Raw genomic sequence first — 23,060 nt, 5'->3', positions numbered from 1 at the left:
TCTGCCCCAAGACCCTCTGTGAAGACTCTTGGGAAAGAGATGGTAAGTGATGGGCTCTATAGCTGGGCCACTTTAGAATTCTGTCACACCAGCCCACATGTAATTAAGTTTAGCTGGTCTCTTCCTCCCCATTTTAAGACAAAGTCCTCCTCTGCTGGCCCTCCACTAGTGATGAGAAAAGTCTTGGGTTTCTTCATTTCTGTGAAGGGCTCATCTCTGTCTGGAGTTCTGTTCACTTAGTTATATCCTCAGCTTGCTGGTAAATTTAGAAAAACTAATTCTGTAATTTATTAATCTTGGTTTTATTGTTAGGGTTAGAGCAATAGTCTCTTGTGATCTTCCTTTTTTTACATCTTTTTTACATCTTTACATTTATTCTTTAATAGTCTCATGAATTAAAACTTAAAAAACAGCCCCACTCAGATAGCCACATGTTAGGACATCTAGTACAGGGTGAGTTGTGCACAGAAGAAAGTTGCACAGGGGGTCATGTAACTTTCCAGGGGATGTGGCCTATAAGGTTGGCTCCTCCTTCATGTGGCAGTGTGACCCAGGAACCCAAATCACAAGGTTGCAAGGAGGTTCTTCAGCACTCTTAGTGGTAACCCAACAAAACCCCTCTAAGTTGTTCTTGGCCTTCTAGGCATAGAACATCTTAGGCGGTCATGGAAAATCAGACTGGAGTAAGCCTGGAGTACCCAGAGCACTCAGAGATTACTGAAGCCTGGTATAAACTTACTAATGAAGCAGATAGCACCACTGCTGTGTGGCAAGGACAGGCGAGGCTGTAGTCAGAGGCCTACCCGAGAGAGGACTGGTCCTTGTTCACCAGCACGCCCGCCGTGGGTCTGCTGAGGTTCTGCCTCATGTGACTTATATCCTGTGATTCAGGAGTGCAGCCCAGCCCGTATCTGGAACAGTGATGGCTGTCATGGCAGAGGAAGAAGACAGCCTGGAGAACCACGTGTGACCCAATGGTGACAAGCATCACTTTCATTCACATGCCATTGGCTGGAGCAAGTCACTTAGCCAAGCCAGAGTCAACAGGTGAGGAAGTATACTCTTTCTCTGGGGAGAAAAACAAAGATTTTTGAATAATAATGTATTGTACCACAGTCCACTCTTCTGGTCACACATACATGCTTTCCTTCCCCTTGCCAAGGTGACAATCCAAAGTCCCATCTGAGCAGGCCATCAAGATTGTGTGATCATCTTTATGTCAGGTCTTGATGTGGCTCCTCTTGCTCTGTAGCCTGGTGGACTAAAAAGTCAAGGCTCTTTCCTGGCACATGGGTGAGGTATGGCTGTTGGGCGGCATGAGATGACCAAAGCGAACACACCTGTCTGGAAAGGGGAAGAGTGAGATGCACAGCAGTCAGTGGTCCACAGCATTCTCACTGGGTACGTGCTGAGAAGATCCTTCTCTGGGGGTGAAAGAAGGTCCTTGAGGAAGCCCTGAATCTGTTCCCCAAGAGTATATTCCTAGTCCACTGCTCTCCATGGCCTTCTATCCATCTCCTGGGATTTCCTCTTCTATTGTATTTCTTGGCTACATCTAAGAGGGCAGTGAAAAATCTTCTCTCCCTGGGATTGAGCCTATTTCCCAGATGACTTCTTCCCGTAGAAGATGTGGGGTCCCAGGGTTTAAGTCTCGAACAATTGATGCCTCTTTTAGTCCAGACTGGTGTTCCTCTGGGAAGTACAACTCAGAAACGTAATCAGTTCCATTTGACTTCTTTCAGTTCCATGTGCCAACAGACCCATCCATAATTCATTTGGAGGTGTATCCTCTCTCTAGGCTTTACTGCAGGTACCTTGAGTTTAGCAGGAGTTTGTGGGAAAGCCACTGCTAGTCTCTTTTTGTCCGGAGATATGTGGTCTAACTAAAAACTTCTGGGTGCCTCCTTGATTCTTTCAGAGACTATAACAGTAGGCATTAAGGCCACACCTTTAATTTTCTAAAGGCAACGTTTTAATTGGCCTTCATTGCTCAAAACCCTTTTCAGATTCATCTTTTACTAGTTAGAGACGAAAATCATTTCTATATTCAAATGCATTAAGACTCCAATTTTCTGGAATTTCTCTTCCCTTTCATGCCTACTTGTATACTGGCCAATTCTTTTCTGAGTTTGTTTTGAACAGTACCTTGTCACATGCAGACAAGACCAACCAGAGCATGTCCTAGTGTTCTGCTGGTCTGCTCTGCCTAAAGCCTCAGCTCATTAGGGTATCGCTTGCCTCACAAATTATCACAAAAGACAGTTTCACCGAATGTTATGCCATTTACCAAATGCCATCCTCCAGCCTCCAGTGGGTGTCTCCTCATTGCCTGCCACCCCTGTCTGAAGCCACATGTTTTAGGATTTGTTATACAACCTCTTACTTCTGGCACCAAGTCCTATAGATCCTAGGATAGGCAAAGTGATGCTGCCATAATAAATTACTCCCAAATCTTTCTGCTTATAGCAAGGAGAGTTTATCTTTCCTCTTCACTACACTTTGCTCCCAGGCTGCTCTGCCATATATAATGCAGGAAGACAGAGTGGCTTCTATCAATGTGGCCAGCTATGGTGACAGAGAGAAAAGAAATCAAGAGGAATCATGTGCAATTTCTTAAAGCCTCCGCTCAGGAGTGACACATGTCACTTTTGCTCACATTTTGTTAGCCAGAGCAAGGCCCAACTCTGTCATCTGCTGGGTAGAGAAGCACCATCTTCCCCCAGAGAGGGGGAGTAGCCCACAACACTATCTACCACACTTGCCTTATGGGAGAATATCTCAGAAAAGCAACCCAGGAGGTCTTAAGCAGAAGAAAAATGGATATATTCTGCAGTGAAAAATTCTTTTTCAAGTTTCACTCTGAAAATGTTGAGTTGAAGGTACAGCCAATAAGGAAAGGTATTTACCTGCATTTTGTAAAAAACTGTTAGAAATGGGGCAAATATGTAATGATTACCCTGTAGAAAGATGCCTTGTGGCCTGTCTCGGACCCACAGTGTAGAATGGCTATCTTCCACGTGCATTTGGAAATGCTGAAGCTGGTGGCAGAGGCTCTAAGATTGGTCCCAGCTCTTGGGGGATTTCATTGACCAAATCACAGCTTTACAGAGGATTTCTAAGACTTGTTCTGCATCTCCATTTTTATATGTAATCTGTGTATCCTTAAAGGTTTTTCAAGGAAATTTTAAGTCTTTGAAATGTTATTAAATATTCCACAATAGGGGTGCCTGGGTGGCTCAGTGGGTTAAAGCCTCTGTCTTCGGCTCAGGTCATGATCCCAGCGTCCTGGGATCAAGCCCCGTGTCGGGCTCTTTGCTCAGCAGGGAACCTGCTTCCCCCTCTCTCTCTCCGCCTGCCTCTCTGCCTATTTGTGATCTCTGTCAAATAAATAAATAAAATCCTTAAAAAAAAATTCCAGAATAGAATATCAACTTGCCTGTTTGCTTTTTGAGTTTCAAACAGTAAGACATTTGCAGGAAACAAACATTTTTAAGTATATACTTGATCTTGTGGCTTTTTACCATGTGCTATTCTAGTCCTCTGTTTGGAACATAAAAATCATTTCCACAGCAACTAATTATAGTCTAAGTCACAAGTGTGGGGAATTAGAGGCAACCATCATGCAAATATTAAAAGCTTCTTATCTTTGAAGTTCTCTCAAAAACTAATACAAGCTAATAAGATGCAGAAAAGAGACAGTATCCAATGTAGACACGAACTTCTCAAGTTGGGTTTTGGGTGATCAGCTTACCATGAATCTGAAGAGAATTATTTTCTGCCCAGTACTTCAGACCTTTTTCAAAAATCAGTTGAGCATATTTGTGTGGGTCTATTTCTGGCTTCTCTTTTCTGTTCTGTTGGTCTCTGTCAACACCCCACTCTCTTGATTACTGCACATTATATCTCCATATCAGGTAGTGATTCCTCCCACTTTATTGTCAAGATTGTTTTAGCTATTCCAGGGCTTGTGTCTTTCCACATAAATCTAAACTAAGCTTATTTGTGTCTACAAAGTACTTCCTTCAGTTTTCATGGGGCTGGAATTAAGCCTACAGATAATTCTAGGAAGACTGGACACATTTACTACGTTGGGTCTTCTGCTGCACGCGTGTAGTGTGTCCACACTCACTAGGTCATCTTGGACAGCTTTTCCTGCTCCTCTGTCATCTAACACAGGGGGATCCCGTACATCCTTTGTTAACTGAGTTTTTAAGTACTTCATTATCTTTGGATACTTTGCATATGACTCCATTATCTCTGGAGTGATTCTAAATGGTCTTGTGTTTTTAATTTTGATTTTCTGGATGTTCATTGTCAGCTTATAGAAATGCACTTGGATTTTATGTGTTATTATTGTGTCTTGTGACCTTGCTGAACTTCCTTGTTCTAGGGGTTAAAAGAACTCTTTTCTTGTATGTTCTTTGAGACTTCTATATAGACAACCATGTCATCTGCAAACAGAGACAGTTTTATTTCTTCCTTTCCAATCTGCATACCATTTGTGTCTTTTTCTTGCCTCATTCAGTGGCTAGAGCTTCAACATTCAATACTAACAAGTTGTTCCTGATCTTAGAGGGAAAGCATTCAGGCTATCACCATGAAATGTGCTATTAGCTGCAGGTTTTTTGAAGATGCTCTTTATCAAGTTGAAGGAGTTCCTCTCTCTTTCTAATTCCCTGAGCATTTTTATCATGAATGGATGTTGGATTTTGTCAAATGCTTTGTCTGAGTCAATGGATATAATCACATTATTTTTATTCTTTAGCTTAATCACATGTGGATTATATTAATTGATTTTTAAATGTTTAGCAATCTTGAATGCCTGGAATAAATCCCACTTGGACATGGTGAATAATTATTTTAGACATTGCTGGATTCAGCTTGCTGATATTTTGTTGAGGGTTTTAGCGCCTAAGTTTGTGAGTGATATTGGTCTGCAGAGATTTTGGGTTTTGCTGTTGTTGTTGTTGATTTATTTAGCTTTTATTTTCTTTGGTTTAAGCATCATATTAAATACCAGCTTCACAGAATGAAGTGGGAAGTGTTCTTTTCTCTTCTATTTTCTGGAAGAAGCTATATATAATCAGGTGTTAATTTTTTTTTTAAATTTTATTTATTTATGAGAGAGATAGATAACACAAGCAGTGGGGAGGGGCAGAGGGATTAGAGGGATGGGGAGAAGCAGGCTCCCCACTGAGCAGGAAGCCTGATGTGGGGGGGCTCGATCCCAGGACCCTTGGGATCATGACCTGAGCCGAAGGCAGCTGTTTAACCAACTGAGCCACCCAGACCCCCCAGGTGTTAATTCTTTAAATGTATGGTAAAATATTCCAGGGAAACCATCCAGGCCTGGAGCTTTATTTTTTAGAAACTTAAAAATTACAAATTCAATTTCTTTAATGATTGTAGGACTATTCAGATTACTTATTTTACCTTAGTTGGGGTTTGGTAGTTTGTGGTTTTCAAGAAATTGGTCCATTTCTCCTAAATTGTTGGATTTTTTAGCGTAAAGTTATTTTTCATATTCCTTTATTATCCTTTTGATGCCTCTGGGATCTGTATTAATATCTTCTATTCCATCTCTGATATTGATGATTCGTGTGCTCTTTTTTGTTGTTGTTGGTTTATGAATTTTATTGATTTTTTAAAGAATCTGCTTTGTTTCATTGATTTTCTCTATTGTTTTCCTAGTTTTGATTTTATTGATTATTTCTGCTCTTATCTTTATTATTTTCTTCCTTGTCCTTGCTTTCCATACCTCTGGAGAGAGGGCAGCGGTGTAACCAAATCTATTACATGCTTAAAAAACTCTGTATTACGTGATATCCTCACTAGAGGAAGAGTGAAACATAAGAAGAGACATCTTCGGGGAAGAAGTTGGGTCAGCACCTCTGTTCCAGGTGCAGAGGAGGGGAAAGAGGCAAAGATAAAGCACAAAGCATGAGCAGGAAGAGGAGCTGAGCCTCCTCGGTCATCAGAGAGTGCGAATCAGACCCCAGGGAGACAACACCTCACACCCACCAGGACAGCTGGAACCAAACACACAGATAATAGGAAGTACTGAATCGGAACCCCACAGCTACTTGTGAGACTGTAAAGTTGTATCGCTCTTTTGTTCCTCAAAAAATTAAATACAGTTGCCATTGATTTGTACATTTTAAAATGGCTAAGATGGTAAATCCTATGTTATTGTATTCTACCACAAGAAAAAAAAGTTAAACACAGAATTACTCTATGTACCAGCGATTCTGTTAGGTATCTACCCATTAGAAATGAATCCACATATTCATGAGAATACTTGTGAGTGTTCACAGCAGGATTAATGCCCATCAACTGTGAACAGATAAACAAATGGAAGATTATTTGCTTGCTTAAATCAAAATATACAGAATATATGATTCCAGATCATGGAATACCATTCAGCCATAAAAAGGAATAAAGTACTGATATTTGCAACCACAAGGATGAAACTTAAAAATATTACGTTCATTGAAAGAAGCCAGACACAGGAAGCCACATATTGTACGATTCCATTAATGTGAAAGATCCAGAACAGACAGATGTAGAGAGATAGAGGAGAATAGCTATTTCCGGGGAGGGGAAGGAAAAACGGAGAGTGACAGAATGTGAGTGGGGAGTGGGGTTTCTCTTTGGAGGGATGGAAATGTTCTGGAAATAGCAGCGGCAATGGTTGCAAAACCTTGTGATGTATTAAAGACTACTGAATTGTATACTTTATGGTGAATTTTATGGTATGTAAATGATATCTCGATTTTAAACAGAACCGATGGAGCCCACCAAGGAGAAGGGCATCTCCCTGGAGCGGTGGGCAAGGAGAGAGTATGGGACTTGGAGGTGCCCAGGGTCAGTGACTGACCCCTGCAGAGCCTTTGAAGTGGGGGTTGCAGGTGCAGTGCCTGAGCATGCTCGTGCTGAAGCTGTGGACCTCAGCACTGACTGCACCCCAAGAAAGGTAGTCATTGTCTTAGATGGGAGGAGTTCCAGAAGAAAAGCCTAAGTGGGTAAAGTGAAAGTTTATTCAAAAAAGCAAGAATGAGCCAGCAGTGAGAAAGAACAAGGAGTAAGTGTAGACTTTCTTTTGTACCTAAACAGTAACTAAGGGCTCCAATGGGGTTGAAAACAGGATTTCCCTGAAGGCAACCCTAGACAGTTGTTGTTGTTTTCAGTGGGGGCAGGGGGAGATGAAGTCAACAAGGGGAAATGAACAATGCTAGAGTAAAAATGGAAAATAAAGGGAATCCACATGAGGACTGCCGTGTAAAGTTGTACTACAACTTAAAAAAAAAAAAGTTGCACTACACAATTCTAGGAGGTGCCATTCACACTAATGTGTAAATGTGTTGTATTACCTAGAGATGTACAATGCACAGTCCTGATTTCTTGATTTTGGCAATAGAGGATGCTTCCTCTTTTGAGACAGGAAACTTTGTAGACTGGGAGGAGGACCTACAACGACACACTGAGGCAACGTGGGAGGAAGTTCAGGGGCTCATGTCTGAGGCCCCCTTCTTTGTCATTCATGTAAAAGATGAGGTTCTCTTTCGAGATTAAGAGAGAAAAGTAGATATTTGTGGCAAGTCTAAGAACATTTGGAGCAGCTGATGAGTAGAGACTAGTAAGGGTCCCTCTCAGGTCAGATGACCTAAATTTATGGTGGACTCACTCACCACTTCATGGCTTCCTGTAGCACTTTGGGGCTGGGCAATAGGAAAGGAGAGGATGGGATCACCCGGGGCTGGAAACATGCAACCAAGGAGGGGAGAAGTAAAGGGAACAGCAAGTCCTACATGGGCAGCTGATGGAGATCGATGGGGAGGCAGGGGTCCATCATGCCCTCGTTTACCTAGTGGTCATCCAACAGGCCACAACTGCATGCCTAGGCATGCAGGAGCCACGGAAGGGGAGTCTGGGCTGCATCCCAGGTGGGACTCACAGAAAGGGAACCCACAAAGAGGAGGAAGGCTGGGTGGGCTGGGGGTATGAGGGGGCCTCGAGATCAGAGTTGGAAGTTGAGGAGCAGCTGGCAGGAGAGGAACCCAGGCCACAGCTCTGTGAGGTCCCAGTGTGAGACGGGCCCCATCTGGCAGGTTGGCCCATGTTGGGGGAAGGACAGCGCTTAGGACAAGGAGGGGATACAGAGAGAAGTCTCCCACTCAGGGCCGGATGGAGGCTGCTGGGAGAAGGCAGTAAGCCTGACTGTGGCAGACTGTCCTGCCATCCACACACTGATCCCCTTGCCTGGCGTAATGCTCTGCTCTGCTGTGGAGTTTGTTGCTTTCACCACGCATGCCGCCATAACCCTAATACCCACAACCACTCTTTAAAGCCCAGCTCAGTGTATGGCAGTATCCTCCTTCCTCTGTCACCTTGACAACAATACTTCTTCCTGATTAAAAAAAAAAAAAATTCAACTAAGTCTTGTGGTGGGGTGGGGGGTCTGGAGAGGAGATGCTTCCTGGCTGACAGGACTGTTTGGCCCCCATGCTAGGCCCTCATTCATTCGTAGACGCACGCGGAGACTCCACAGCCCATGAGCACCATGGGGGAAGGGGCCGGGTGGCCATGCATCCGTGAGCTGACATTCCAGCGGGACAGGCAGGATGGAGACCATGGAGAGACATGCCGCAGCAGGGAGGGCAGGTCCTCAACGGAAGCAGAGGCATCCCGCACTGAGCTGAGGGTGAATCACGGGGACACTTGGGGAAAGAGCTTCCTGAGCCAGCGGAAGGAAAGGCCTGAGTGAGGTGTGCACCTGGGGTTCAGTGGCTCAGTGGGGCCGAGGTAGAGAGGGGCTAGTGCCCATACTGGATGAGGAGACATGGCCCTGCCCTCACAGGGCTCATACGCCTTCAGAAAGACAGTGAGGAGGACAGAGAGGGATGTGTGGTGGCCCCAGAACACAGAGGCCAGCCGTCGCAGAGCGGTGCCTTGAGGGTGACTCCTGAAGTGAGCGAACGTCCGGATAAGGTGGGATGGGTGAGGAGGCCACCAGGAGGGGCAGCCTGGAGGAGAGGCCTGCAGGGGGACGGAGGGAGGGGATGGATAGCAGGCGCCGTGCCTCTTCTTCCTCCTGGCAGAATCCTGACTTAGTTCCAGGCAGCAGCGTACCTGGCCCTGGTGGCTACTGTGACTAGAGAGTGGCCATTACCAGCCTCCCTTGCAGCCTCATAACGCTGCTCCAGCAGAGCCCTGGGCAGGACTCCCACCCCCGGCAAGGGCGGTCTCAGGGGGAGACTCCTTCCCTCTTTGGCCCGCTCTGCTCAAGAAGCAGCAGGGGTTCCCGAGCCAGGATAAGGAAAAGTCACCTGCTAAGAACACCGAGGACGCACAAGGACAGGTGTTGGAGGACACTGCCAAACTGCCCCACAAAACCCAAGGCTGTCTGCCTCCAGAATTCTCTGTGAGTGCAGGTCACTGTCAGGCAGGGACTGTCCCTCCCAGCCTGATGTGCTCCTGGCCCTGACGGGGTGGGAGTGTGGGGAGGACACACCCAGGCCCACCCCTACAGCTCGCACACCCTCATGGAGGAGCACACATTCCCACCTCGGACTCTTCCAATATCTCTATTACATTCTCTAGTGATCGGCTGCATTTTTGGTGAAGAGCCATCGTTTTTTTCACAATTAGGGAAATCTTGGCATTCTAGTTACCCACTCCTCTTTTCAAAAGGATTAACTACTAGAGAAAAATATCATTTCCTTCTTGTGAAAATAGCCTTGGAAAAACTTCAGGCTTTTAAAATCATGTCAGCATTCCTGCAGATCTGATCATATTGTGAGCTCATGTATCTTACCACTGTGAAGTCAGGGTGGAAAATACATCATCTCTTTCAGATTCCCGGAATAACTTCAAAAGTTCCGGATCCCCAGATAAGTGTGTAAGAATGCGCAATTCAATCTGTGAAAAGTCTGGGGGACAGAACCCACATTAATTCTGAATCTACCAACAGCGTCCCTCGTCATTGCTACCCACGCCGCAGCCCGCCCTCAGCCTTCTGTCCCCACTGCAGCATCAAGGGCAACATCCCCCCCTGCCCACCGCCAGGGTCCTCTGGCCTCAGGGCCACTGGCCACCCCTGGGTCTGCAAGTCTAAGGGACTGGTCCTGCCTTCTGTGAGGCCTGCAACACCTCTGGGGAAGGCCATAGGCACTCCTCTGTTCATCCTGTCCATCACAAGTTTAGAGGGGCCTGCTGGTGCCTGGCAGTGTGACTGGGATGTGACAGTGAACAAAACAGATAGGCCTTTCTTCATGGAGCCCATGTTCTAGGAGCAGGAGACAATGTGCATGAGTTATCTGGTCTGTCAGAGGATGAGAAGTGAAGTGGAAAAGACAGATAAAGAAAGGAGGCTCAGGAGGGAGAGGGTGGTCAGGAACACCTCCTCAAGAAAGTGACACTGGAGCAAAGGCACAGAAAAGGCAAAGGAGGGAGCAAGATGGTGTCCAGTGAAGGGGTTCCAGGAGGGCATGATTTGGGACTGGTCCAGGCTGGAGGCCAGCCCGTCTGCAGGGAGCGAGCAGGGCAGAGCAGCGAGCCTGATGAGGGCGAAGAGGAGAAAGGAGGGGCAGACTGGGTGGGACCATGAGGGGGCACCTGGGGTCTAGAAAAGGTGAGGGACCATCGAAGCAGATCTGTTCTTATTTACTGTGCACAAGAAATCTTTCCTTCAGATAAATATTTGCTTTAGGATTTGCTCTATAGGAGGAATTCTGTAAGCACCTTTGAATTATCTACCATTCCAAGTATTTGAAACATGAAACGTGTAAAGTGAGCCACTGTGACACAGGGCATCTGTCTGGCATGGTTTGCACGTACCTGCTGCCAGGAAGGTGTGGCCGTCGGGGGCAATGAACATGCTCCTCGGGGAGATGGTGAGCACTGTGCCCTCCAGACCTGAAACATTATTTTAAGAGTACTTGGTGAATTTGGTCATAAGCTGATTTATAGCCATTGCTCACACGGAGTTTATTTTAATATCATTCCAAAGTCAAGAGTCCAGATTTCTGACTTTTCTGAATATTTTTATTAATATAATTTAAAAGCAAATGGTACTGCTGAGAGTAAAGTAGGCTCTCTGTTGTTAAAATTTTACATTCTGTCTAGAATTCTTGGTGAGGAAACAAACACGGACCTTTGAACATACTCCAGTAAGAATGTTCTGGAGGCCCCCGGAGCCTCACCGCCTAGAAGACAGTGTTTGGGGAAGCTGTGGGGTCCTATGATGCATAGCACATGTTTTGAAGGGCAGTAGGAGACAAAGGTGCTCATGGTCACCTCCACGGGTCCTGCTTATGGGCAACTGTATTTGAAAAGAACCCCGGTCATGCTTTACTGTTTTGTGGTAACCAAAGCAGAGAGGCAGGAGCACCCCACCAAGGGTGCAGGAGTTGGGGGATGGGCCACAGAACCTAGTTTGCTTAGATGTGACCTTTTTCTTTTTTAGAAATCTAACTGTCAGCATTTCAGTGGAAGAGCTCAGAAGAAAGAACAGTGTTAGTATGCTTTTATAAACATTTCCAGTAAGTTTCAGACTTTAATAAAAGCCAGTTCTATTGTATGTTTGTTTGTTTCTCTATTGGGAAGTTGGTGGGGGAGAAATGGTGGGAAGGGAGCTACTTTCCTTGTATAATTATCATCTATTTTAACTTGTAAACTGCCGAAAGGGAGGTGCCTTATCAGTTTAGCTGTGTTTTATTTTTCAATGTGTATTTAAATCTTCGTCATGCAAATACAGAGAACTTGAGGAAGACAAAGAAGTTAGTTATCCAGAAAAGCAATTATAAATACTCGCGGGTTTTTAGGAAATGTTACCCAAGACTTCAACAAGGTAGAGAGAAATGTGTTACCTTTAAAATCCTGTGGTTTAGTAATTTGAATTGGGTGCCTGGAGATACCTTGGATATTCTGTTAATAAGAGGAGAATAGCTTTAGTTGAAATATTTACTCGTAAATTAATCTGTACCATTTGATTGGTATTATCATTACTTTTTACATTTTTTTTTAAAGTAAACTCTATTCCCAACATGGTTCTTGTACTCATGGCCACAAGATCAAGAGTCACATGTTCTACCAACTGAGTCAGCCAGGTGCACCCAAATCTGTACCATTTAAGGGCATTTAAAACGTGTCACTTTGGGGCACCTGGGTGGCTCAGTTGCTAAGCATCTGCCTTTGGCTCAGGTGCCTTCGGCTCAGGTCATGATCCGGGGGTCCTGGGATCGAGCCCCGCATAGGGCTCCCTGCTCAGCAGGAAGCCTGCTTCTCCCTCTCCCACTCCCCCTGCCTGCGTTCCCTCTCTTGCTGTGTCTCTGTCAAACAAATAAATAAAATCTTTAAAAAAAAACCCAACCAAACAAAAAAATGTGTAAAGTTTTATTAAACCTTAACAAAATAGCTAAGCCAGTGTATCATGCATAAGCACATTACTACACAATACAAGTGTCTGATACTGAAACATAATTTTGGCGATTATACCACTAAGTATAGTCAGCAACTGTGAGACAATTCTTTTTGACTCCAGCCTGTTTGGCCCTTATCGTAATTGTATACAGCATGCTAAACTACAACTTAAAAATTTCTATATAACATGCTAAACATAGATTTCTGTGAAATTTATATACTGTAGTTTCCCCTTAAAAACATATTTTAAGATGAAACTTCTGGTCTCTACACCCTGACCACTGCTCTCCCCTAGCGCTCTTGGCACTCAGTACTGGGCTCAGTCTTGGCATGTGCAACAGCCCTGTGGCTGGTGGCCAGTGTGTCCACATCCCCTGAAAAACCATGTGACAGCTCACTAAGCACCTTCACACCCTTACAACTTGGACTGAACAGCCACTAGCTTCCCTCCTGTTACAACCATTCGAATCAGGAAAACTTCTGTGGCAACATCTTTTATGCTTGGCGGTACCTTCTACAAAGACACCCTATTCTACCTGGGAATGTTCTACTTGGGCATTGGTTGGGCTCAATTCCCTGACTGGATCTGGTGAGGCTGCCAGATGTCTCAGATCCTGTGCTTTGGGCCCAGCAACAGCACGTGGTAAGGCAGGCGCTGTCACCCCATTTTTAAAGGTGAGGACACCAAGGCCCAAGGTATGAAGCTAGTGGCTCTCAAGTTTTCTCTACAACAGAATCACGTGCTGTCTTAAAACAACACCAAATAGTCACGTGATAAACTCAATAACAGGTCAGAGATGACAGAAAATGAGAGCCAGTGAACTTGAAGATAGTAGAAACTATCCAGTAGAGAGGAGAGAAGAAAAATTTTGGGGAAACATGAACAGAGGCTCAGTGACCTGCGGGATAATACTAGAACTACAATACGATTATTATTTCAGTCCCTGAAAGAGAAAAAAGAGACCAGTGTTGAAAAAAATAAAGAAATAATGGCTAAAATTTCCCCAGATTTAGTGAAAGACATATTTTTCAGATTCAAGAACCTGAACAGCCTTAAATAAGATGAATTAAAAGAAAATCAGGCCCAGAAATACCACAACTGCTGGAAACCAAAGCTGGAGAACAATCTTGAAAGCAGTGCGAGCAAAATGACCCAGGACACTAGAGGAGCGGCCCTGTGGGCGGCCGCCAACTTCACGTCAGGAGACACGTGCTCAGACCACTGTGAGGCTGACTGAGGGCACTGCAGCAAACTGAGTCCTCCGGGAATGAAGGTGAACTGAAGCTGTTCTTGGATGAATAAACGTGGAGAGAACATGTCCTCAGGGGGCCTGCTCTGAAAGGAGTGCTAACAGAAGTTGCTCAGGCTGAAGGGAAAGGTCCCAAGGAAGCCTGCAACATAACAAATGGAGAATGTGCGACAGACAGGCTCAGTTCCCGAAGAAGCATAAGGACTATTCTTTTCAAGCTCTTTTCGAATATTTACTACTGTTAAAAGCAAACACGGCAATACTTCCTGGGGTGTTTACAGTGTGTACAGATGTAATGCATGGCAGTGAGGACAAGCTGGTGTTTGTAACGCTTCCACAACTTACTGGGAGTGGTAAAACATCAAATCCAAAACTACACTGAACATGGATATGTCTACTATGACCCCTGCAGCCATCACTAAAAAGCATATCATGAGGGGCCCCTGAGGCCCCTGGGTGATTCAGTCAGTTAGGAGGTGAACTCTTAGTTTCGGCTTGGGGCACTATCTCAGAGTTGTGGGATCAAACCCCACATTGGCTCTGTGATCAGCGGCGAGTCTGCTTGAAATCCTCCCTCTTCCTCTGCCCCTCCCCCTCCTCATGCGCTCTTTCTCTCTAAATAAATAAATCTTTAAAAAAATATTATACGGTGTGGGGTGCCTGGGTGGCTCAGTGGGTTAAAGCCTCTGCCTTCAGCTCAGGTCATGATCTCAGGGTCTTGGGATTGAGTTCCATGTCGGCTCTCTGCTCAGTGGGGAGCCTGCTTCCCCCACTCTCTCTGCCTGGCTCTCTGCCTACTTGTGATCTCTGTCAAATAAATAAATGAAATCTTTAAAAAATATATTATACAGTGAAAGGTAGCAAAAGGCCCAATACACAAATTGAAATGGAATTCTAAAAATTATTTAATAATTCAGAGAAAGGCAGGAGAGAGGGAACAGAAGAACAAAAACGGAAAGAACTAATAGAAAACCAAAATGGCAACCCAAATCCAACACTACCATTAATCACATTATGCTTAAATACTTTAAACACACCAATTAAAAACAGAGTTTGAGTGCACGAATGTAAGACCCAACTACTTGTCTACGAGAAATCCACTTTAGTAAGGTTTAGATGGATTACAAGTAAATAGGTGAAAGAGGAGATTCCATGCAAATACCGATTAGGAGAAATCTGGAGCACCTATATTAACATAAGACAAAGCAGCATTCAGAAGGGAATTACCATGCATTCAGAGGATATCACAGAATGATAAAAAGGTGAATTTACAAGGAAATATCAATTCTAAATGTGCACACATCTAATGACAGAATTTAAAAGTACACAAAGCAAGAACTGACAGACCTGCAGTGAGAAACAGACCCCCAGTTACACTTAGAGTTGTAAACACACTCCTCTCTCAGCAATATGTAGTAATGAGAGATAAAATCAGCAAGGATACAGAAGACCTGACTACTACCAACCAGCTTGACCTAATTGACATTTATAGAACACTAGATCCAGAGACAGCAAAACACACATCCCTTTCAAGGGCACATTAAACACTGTTCAAGATGATACCATAGGTTGCAAAACAAGCAATTTTAGAAAAATTAAAATCATTCAAAGTATGTTCTCTGACCATAATGAAGCTAAACCAAGAATCAGTAACAGAAAGCTATCCGGAAAATTCACAAACAGTTGGACATTAAACAACATACTTCTTAATTAGCCAGGAGTCAAAGTAGAAGTCTCAAGAGAACTTAGAAAATATGTTGAACAGAATGCAAAAGAAAACACATAGTATCAAAATCCATGAGATGTAGCTAAAGCAGTACTTACAGGGAAAGTTATAGCATTAAATGTTTATACTGGAGAAAAAGAAAGGTCTCAAATCAATAATTTAACCGTCTACCTTGAGGAACTAGAAAAAGAAAAAGTTAAGTCTAATACAAGTAATGGGAAAATAACAAAGATCTGAAATTAATGAAATTTAAAACAGAAAAGCAATAACTGCTGACCCTTGGACAACACGGGTTTGAACTACACAGATCTACTTATACAGGGAATGTTTTTGAAAAATATGGACAGGGCGCCTGGGTGGCTCAGTGGGTTAAGTCTCTGCCTTCGGCTCAGGTCATGATCTCAGGGTCCTGGGATCGAGCCCTCCATCAGACTCTCTGCTCAGTGGGGAGCCTGTTTCCCTCTCTCTCTGCCTGCCTCTCAGCCTGCTTGTGATCTCTCTTTCTCTGTCAAATAAATAAAAATAAAATCTTAAAAAAAAAAAAAAAGAAAAATACGGGACAGTACTGCAGATGTATTTTCTTTTTCTTATGATTTTCTTAATAATATTTCCTTTTTTCTAGCTTACTATTATAAATTAGAATTATTTTAAGAATACAGCATATAATGCATAATACATACAAAATACCATTAGTCAACTGTTTATGTTATCAGTAAGGATTCTGGTCAACAGTAATCTATCAGTAGTTAAGTTTTTAGGGGCCCAAAAGTCATATGTGAATTTTCTACTGTGCAGGGGGTGAGTGCCCTAACCTTTGTGTTGTTCAAGGGTCAACTGTACAGAAGAATCAGTGAAGCCCAAATCTGGTTCTTAAAGAAGACCAATAAGATTGATAAACCTCTATGTAAACTATTCAAGGAAAAAAAGGCAAAAATGATCAATTTCAAGAAATGAAACGCAGATATCACCACAGATCACACAGACACTAGGCACAATAAAGAAACTCTATGAGCATAATATGCCTATAAATTCAACAAGATGAAGGGGGCCAGTTCCTTAAAAGATACAAACTACCAAAATTCACTCAAGAAAAGAACAGAAAATCTGGGTAACCTACATCTACTACAGAAATTGACTCTGTAGTTAAGGACCTTTCCACAAATAAAATTCCAAGTCCAGATAGTTTCAATGGTGAATTCTACCAAATACATAAGGAATAAATAGTATCAATTCTACATGATCTTTACTAGAAAACAAAAGAGAAAGGAATATTTTCTCACTCATTTTATGAGGCAAATAATATCCTAATAGCAAAACCAGATAAAGACACTTCAAGAAAACTACAGACCAATATCCCTCATGAATATAGACAGAAACAATCCTAAACAAAATAAAAATGAATCAATCCAGCAATAGGACAATCTGTCATAACCAAGTGGAGCTAATCCTACAGATCCCAGCCTTGACTGGTTCAACATTTAATAATCTATCAGTGTCATTCCTTATACAAATACATTGAAGAAAAGTCACATGCTCTTAATAGATGCAGAAAAACTATTTGACAAAATTAGATATCCATTCATGATTAAAAAAAACTACTCTCAGTAAACTAAGAATAGAAAATAATTCTCTAACAGGACAAAGAGAATCTGTGACAAAACCTAAAATGAACATTATTCTTGATGGTAAAAGACTCAGTGTTTTCCTTTGGGGATCAGGAGCAGGGCAAGGATGTCTACTCCCAGGGCTCTATTCAACACAATAGAGGAAGTCTGAGACAGCACGATAAGGCAAGAAAAAGAAATAAAACATACAGTATAAAAATAAATAAATAAATAAAATGGCCATTATTCATGGAAGACATGATTGTCTATGTAGAGTAACCCATGGAAACTATAAAAAAGCCTGGGACTGGGGCACCTGGGTGGCTCAGTGGGTTAAAGCCTCTGCCTTCGGCTCAGGTCATGATCCCAGGGTCCTGGGATCGAGCCCCGCATCGGGCTCTCTGCTCAGCGGGGAGCCTGCTTCCCCTTCTCTCTCTGTCTGCCTCTCTGCCTACTTGTGATCTCTGTCTGTCAAATAAATACATTAAAAAAAAAAAAAAAAAAAGCCTGGGACTAATAAATGAGCTGACCAAGGTACCAGGATATAAAGTCAACCTACAAAAATCAATTGCATATCTACAAATTACCAATGAACAGTTGGACATTGAAATTAAACAATGCCATTTGCAACAGCACCGCAAAGTACCTAGGTATAAATCTGTACACTGAAAACTACTAAATCCTAATGAGAGAATTCAAAGCCCTAAATAAAAGGAAAGATATATCATGTTCTTGGATGAGAATACTCAATATCAAATGCTATTGACTTCCACATTGATCTACAAATTCAACCCAATCCCAATAGAAATTCCAGTAGGATACTTCAGAGCTTTCAATGAACTGATTCCGTAATTACAGATCATAGGTCTAAATATAAAACATAAAACTCTAAAACTTTCAGAAGAAAACTTAAGAGAAAATCCTTGTGATCTTAAGATACACAGAGAGTTCTTAGACACACACCAAAAGCATGATCCATGAAAGAAAATACTTGAAAAATTTTACTCCATCAAACTTTTAAAAACCTTTGGTTTGGGAAGGATGCTGTTAAGGGAATGAAAAGCAGCCTTGTACTAGGATAAATTTTTTGCAAATCACACTAGATTCAGTATATATATTAGCATAATATATATAATATTAGTATAATTAGTATATAATTTTAAGTATATATTTATATATATAATTAGTATAACTAGTATAATATATATAGTTCCTTATAAATATATAAAGAACTCTTAACAAAACTCAACAATGAAACGTACTTCTAGTATGGCAGAGTGAGGAGCTTGCCAACTCCTTCTACAAGGTCAGTATTACCCTGATACCAAAGCCAGACTTTAAATAAAACACCCTCCGTAAGTAAAGATACAAAACTCTCAACCGAATATTAACAAACTGACCTAACAACGTACAAAAAGGATTATATACCATGACCAAGTAGGATTTATCTCAGGAATGCAAGGTTTTTTTAAAATCTAAAAATAATTACTGTAATACCTCAGATTAGTAGAATAAAGGACAAAAAAATCATCTTCACAATAAAACATTTAGAGCAACTGCCAAAATCCAACACTCATTTATATGAAAATATCTCAACTAACTAGGGAGAAAAAAAGACATTTCTTGACCTAAGAGCATCTATAAAATTTATTCACTTTGAGTAATCTCAGTGTCATACCTGTATAAAATAGGATCTGTTCTCTACCCAATGGAAAGTTAAATCAAGACCAGGTCAGACTGTAACTAATGCACCCAGCTAAATGCTCCTGGTTTCAGGGTCACCCAGCAAACAAACACGCAGTTCCTAATATCATTTCTCCCAGGACCAATGAAACATTAGCTTTAATGAAAGTCACTTTACCAAAGAGAGAGAGAAACAAGTTTCCCCTTTGTCCTGAGAAAGCAGTAATGTTAAGTTTAAATGGATTATTTTTAGATGAATATGAAAGAAACCTTTTAATAATTAAATGCCAATTTTTATGTTTTACAATATAAAAAATAACAGGATAATAGAAACTTCACTAAATACCTAACTTTTAAAAAAGCCTGCTTTGTTAAATAGGTTCTTTCATAGAACAGAATCCTGAGAAGGATGTTGGCCCATGCCAAACTCTTCATGGATAGTGGCTTCCCCATTGCTGTGCTGCACTGTGTACCAGGCAGGTCTGTGTCTGCTCATGTACATGGCTTCCTGTTCACAGCTGTGAACAGGAAATGTCACAGAGCTTCTGTGCTGGCCTCTGTAATGAAAATAACAATTGGACAGTCCTGTCCCTAAAGCCTCATGCACACATGAAAGCTCACACCTTTCTGTGTGTCTGTCAAGGGGAGACATGAATGTACACGCACGTGAATTATCCCTAAAGACCAAGGGTGAAATAAAGTGACTGTGGGGGCTGTGTGACAGCTAACAAGAGCCTGAGACATCTGGGAAGGAGTCAGATCCCATTCAGTGACCTTCTGAATGTGGCGAAGCCTGGTGGCAGCACCCAGCACACAGGGATACAGACGGAAGCATGGCTGTGACACGCCCATGGTGGTGTCCAAGTCAGACGTGACTTAGCAAATGGATGCTGTCCACGACCAAAACCAGATTTTACTATGAGGAGGAGCTGTGCCTTTCTGAGGAAGAAGAAAGAAATGGCAAACCATTTGCAGATACAATGCTGTCAGGTGGGGTTGGACTCCCATTAATCTCCTCAAGGGAGGGGCTGGCCCTCTCGCTGACATGAGAGGAGAACATCTGAATGTTATGGTGCGAAAGCAGTATTATTGGCATACTTGGCTTCTTAGGGTCAGTCACTGGTGTTTGACATCATCTATTCCCCTCATGTTGACCACTCAGTGGTCAAAAAAAAAAAAAGACCTTTTTTTTTTTTTGCAATTGTATGTGATTGACATACAATGTTATATTAGTTTCAAGTGTGCAACAAAGTGATTCAACAATTCCATATATTATCCAGTGCTCATCATGATCAGTTTAGTCCCCATCTGTCACCAGATGTTATTATGATAGTAATGATTATATTCCCCATGTTGTACTTTTCATCTGCATGACTTATTTTATAACTGTGGGTTTGTACTCGGAATCCCCTTCATCTATTTCATGCATCTCCTCACCGATTTGTTACCTCTATTTAAGAGTCTGGGTTTTTTGGGGCAGGTTTGTTTGTTCGGTTTTTTAGATTCCACATATAAGTGAAATCATATGGTATCTTTCTCTTTCTGACTTATTTCACTTAGCTTAATAGCCTCAAGGTCCAACCACATTGTTGAAAATGGCAGGATCTCATTCTTTTCTATGGATGAGTGATACTCCATTGTATACAGAGATCACATCTTCTCTATCCATTCGTCTGTCGATGGATACTTGGGTTGCTTCCATATCTTGGCTATTTTGTAAATCATGCTAAAATGAACACAGGGGTGCATGTGTCTTTTCAAATTAGCGTTTTCATTTTCTTTGGGTAAATATCCAGTAGTAGAATTACCGGATCATATGGTATTCCTAGTTTTAATTTTTTGAGGAAACTCCATGCTGTTTTCCCACAGTGGCTGCACCAATTTACACTCCTACCAACAGTGCATGAGGGGTCTTTTATCTTAGCATCCTCATCAACACTTTTTTCTTATCTTTTTTATTTTATCTATTCTGACAGGTGTGAGGCAGTATCTGATTGTGGTTTTGATTTGTATTTCCCCGATGATGAGGGATGTTGAGCATCTTTTCATGTTGGTCATTTGTATGTCTTCTTTGGAAAAATGTCAATTTGGTTCTCTGTCCACTTTTTATTGGACTGGTTTTGGGGGGGGGCATTGAGTTGTGTAAGTTCCTTATATTTCAGCTATTACCACTTTATTGGATATATTATTTCCTCTCTCCATTCACTAAATTGCTTTTCCATTTTGTTGATGATTTCCTTTGCTGGGCAGAAGCTTTTATTTTGGAGGAATCCCAATAGTTTAATTTTGTTTCCCTTGTCTCAGGAGACATATCTAGAAAAATGTGGCAACAGTGGATATCAAAGAGATTACTGCCTATGTTTTCTTCTAGGATTTTTATACTTTCAGGTCTCACGTCTAGGTCTTTAACCCATTTTAACTTTATTTTGTGGTCCAGTTTCAGTCTTTCACATGTAGTATCTGTCTGTCTTCCCAGCACCATTTATTGAAGAGACTTTTCCCCCCATTGGATATGCTTGCTCCCTTTGTCGTAGATTAATCAACCACGTTAAGTGTGGGTTTATCTCTGGGCTCTCTATTCTGTTCCCTTGATCTATGTGTCTATTTCTGTACCAGTACCATGCTGTCTTAATTACAATAGCTTTGTAATATATCTTGAGATCTGGAATTGTGATACCTTCAGCTTTATTCTTCTTTCTCAAGAATGCTTTGGCTATTTGGGGTCTTCAGTGGTTCCATACAAATTTTGGTATCATGTGTTCTAGTTCTATGGAAAATGTTATTGGTATTTTGTTAGGAATTGCACTGAATCTGTAGATTGCTCTGTATAGTATGGGCATTTTAACAATATTAATTCTTCCAATCCATGAGCATAGTATATCTTTCCATTTATTTGTGTCTTCTCCAACTTCTTTCATCAATGTTATATAGTTTTCAGAGTACAAGTCTTTCACTTTCCCAGTTAAGTTTATTCCTAGGTATTTTTTTTGGGGGGGGGTGTGCAATTGTAAATGAGATTGTTTTTAAAATTTCTCTTTCTGCTACTTGGTTATCAGTATATAGAAATTCAACAGGTTTCTTTCTTTCTTTTTTTTTTTTTGCAACAGGTTTCTATATATTAATTTTTGATCCTGCAACTTTGCTGAGTTCAGTCATCAGTCCTAATAGTTTTATGTTGGAATCTTTAGGGTTTTCTATATGTAGTATCATGTCATCTGCAAATAATGAAAGTTTTACTTCTTCCTTATCAATTTGGTTGCTTTTTATTTCTTTTTCTTGTCTGATTGCTGCAGCAGGGACTTCCAGTACTATGCTGAATAAACACGCAGTGAAAATTTTAATCTCCTGGGCCCCCCTAATTTGCAGTAATCTGGACCAGGCCCATATGCCTTTTGAGCACTGTTGAGCAGAATGCAGAGTGAGCACAAAGCAACAGGACCATACATCAGAGTGACTGCTTTAAATTTCCCAAACTATAATAAGTAAAAATAAGTTGGGACTTTATTCTCCTCTAGGTTACAAATTCTTCTTTAACGTACAGATCACAAGTGGTATGAGAACCACTTCCAAGCCCCCTGTATAAATAAACACAGCCAGATTCTCTGGGACACTGAGACCCACTACAGGAAACACCCTGTGCTTTGTACCTGATTCTCTTTTCTCAGCTTCCATCAACAACTTTGGCCCCCATTATGGGTATGGAGAAAAGTGCTAGTAATAAAAACTGGGCTCACTCTTAGCATTTGTTTTCCTGGTGAACTTTGTTGTGCTTAAAAAAAAAAATAAGAGCACTAATCTAGAAAAATTAAATGTTAACAGCCTTTATTTCACATTCAGCAAATGGCAAGGTGCAGAGGTGACATTTTAAGCCTTCAATTTGGCATTTGTTAAAATGTCAGTAGTTGGGCGCCTGGGTGGCTCAGTGGGTTAGGCCTCTGCCTTCGGCTCAGGTCATGATCTCAGGGTCCTGGGATCGAGTCCCGCATCGGGCTTTCTGCTCAGCAGAGAGCCTGCTTCCCCCTTTCTCTCTGCCTGCCTCTCTGCCTACTTGTGATTTCTCTCCCTTTGTGTCTAATAAATAAATAAAATCTTAAAAAAAAAAAAATGTCAGTAGTCATAAGTGAAAATGCCAAGCAAGGAACAGTTTTCACTATGAGGGAAGGCAGTTGTAGCCAAGAGGTCTGTTGTCCAATGGCCCTCCTGTTCATGTACTATGTGGGCCTGGAGATGGCCACCAGCAGTCCTCTGCAGTGTGGCCAAAGGGTCCAAACTCTGGGTTCACTACAAGGAGGCAGCAGAAATATAGCAACCATGATGGCAGACCTGTCTCTAGCGTACATCCTTGGAGCCTCTAGAATGAGGCCAAATGGCAGTGAT

The 23,060-nt window shown here is 42.0% G+C and overlaps 1 protein-coding gene across 1 annotated transcript in view; it reads right to left on the bottom strand.

Annotated features, from left to right (window-relative positions):
- The window catches only part of POLN (DNA polymerase nu), a 139,380-nt gene that overhangs the window by 49,778 nt on the left and 66,542 nt on the right, over positions 1-23,060 (bottom strand). Inside the window, exons 15-17 of the mRNA XM_032856283.1 lie at positions 11,868-11,925; positions 10,837-10,914; positions 9,815-9,929 (exon numbers count right to left, since the gene is read on the bottom strand). Of these exons, the coding sequence (XP_032712174.1) occupies positions 9,815-9,929; positions 10,837-10,914; positions 11,868-11,925 (251 nt within the window). The remainder of the gene's footprint in view (positions 1-9,814; positions 9,930-10,836; positions 10,915-11,867; positions 11,926-23,060) is intronic.

This window comes from Lontra canadensis, unplaced genomic scaffold, assembly GCF_010015895.1.
Source record: "Lontra canadensis isolate GAN:19392208 unplaced genomic scaffold, GSC_riverotter_1.0 scaffold1, whole genome shotgun sequence".
In the NCBI taxonomy this organism is placed as follows: Eukaryota; Metazoa; Chordata; class Mammalia; order Carnivora; family Mustelidae; genus Lontra; species Lontra canadensis.
This window is presented reverse-complemented; position numbering and strand designations above follow the sequence as displayed.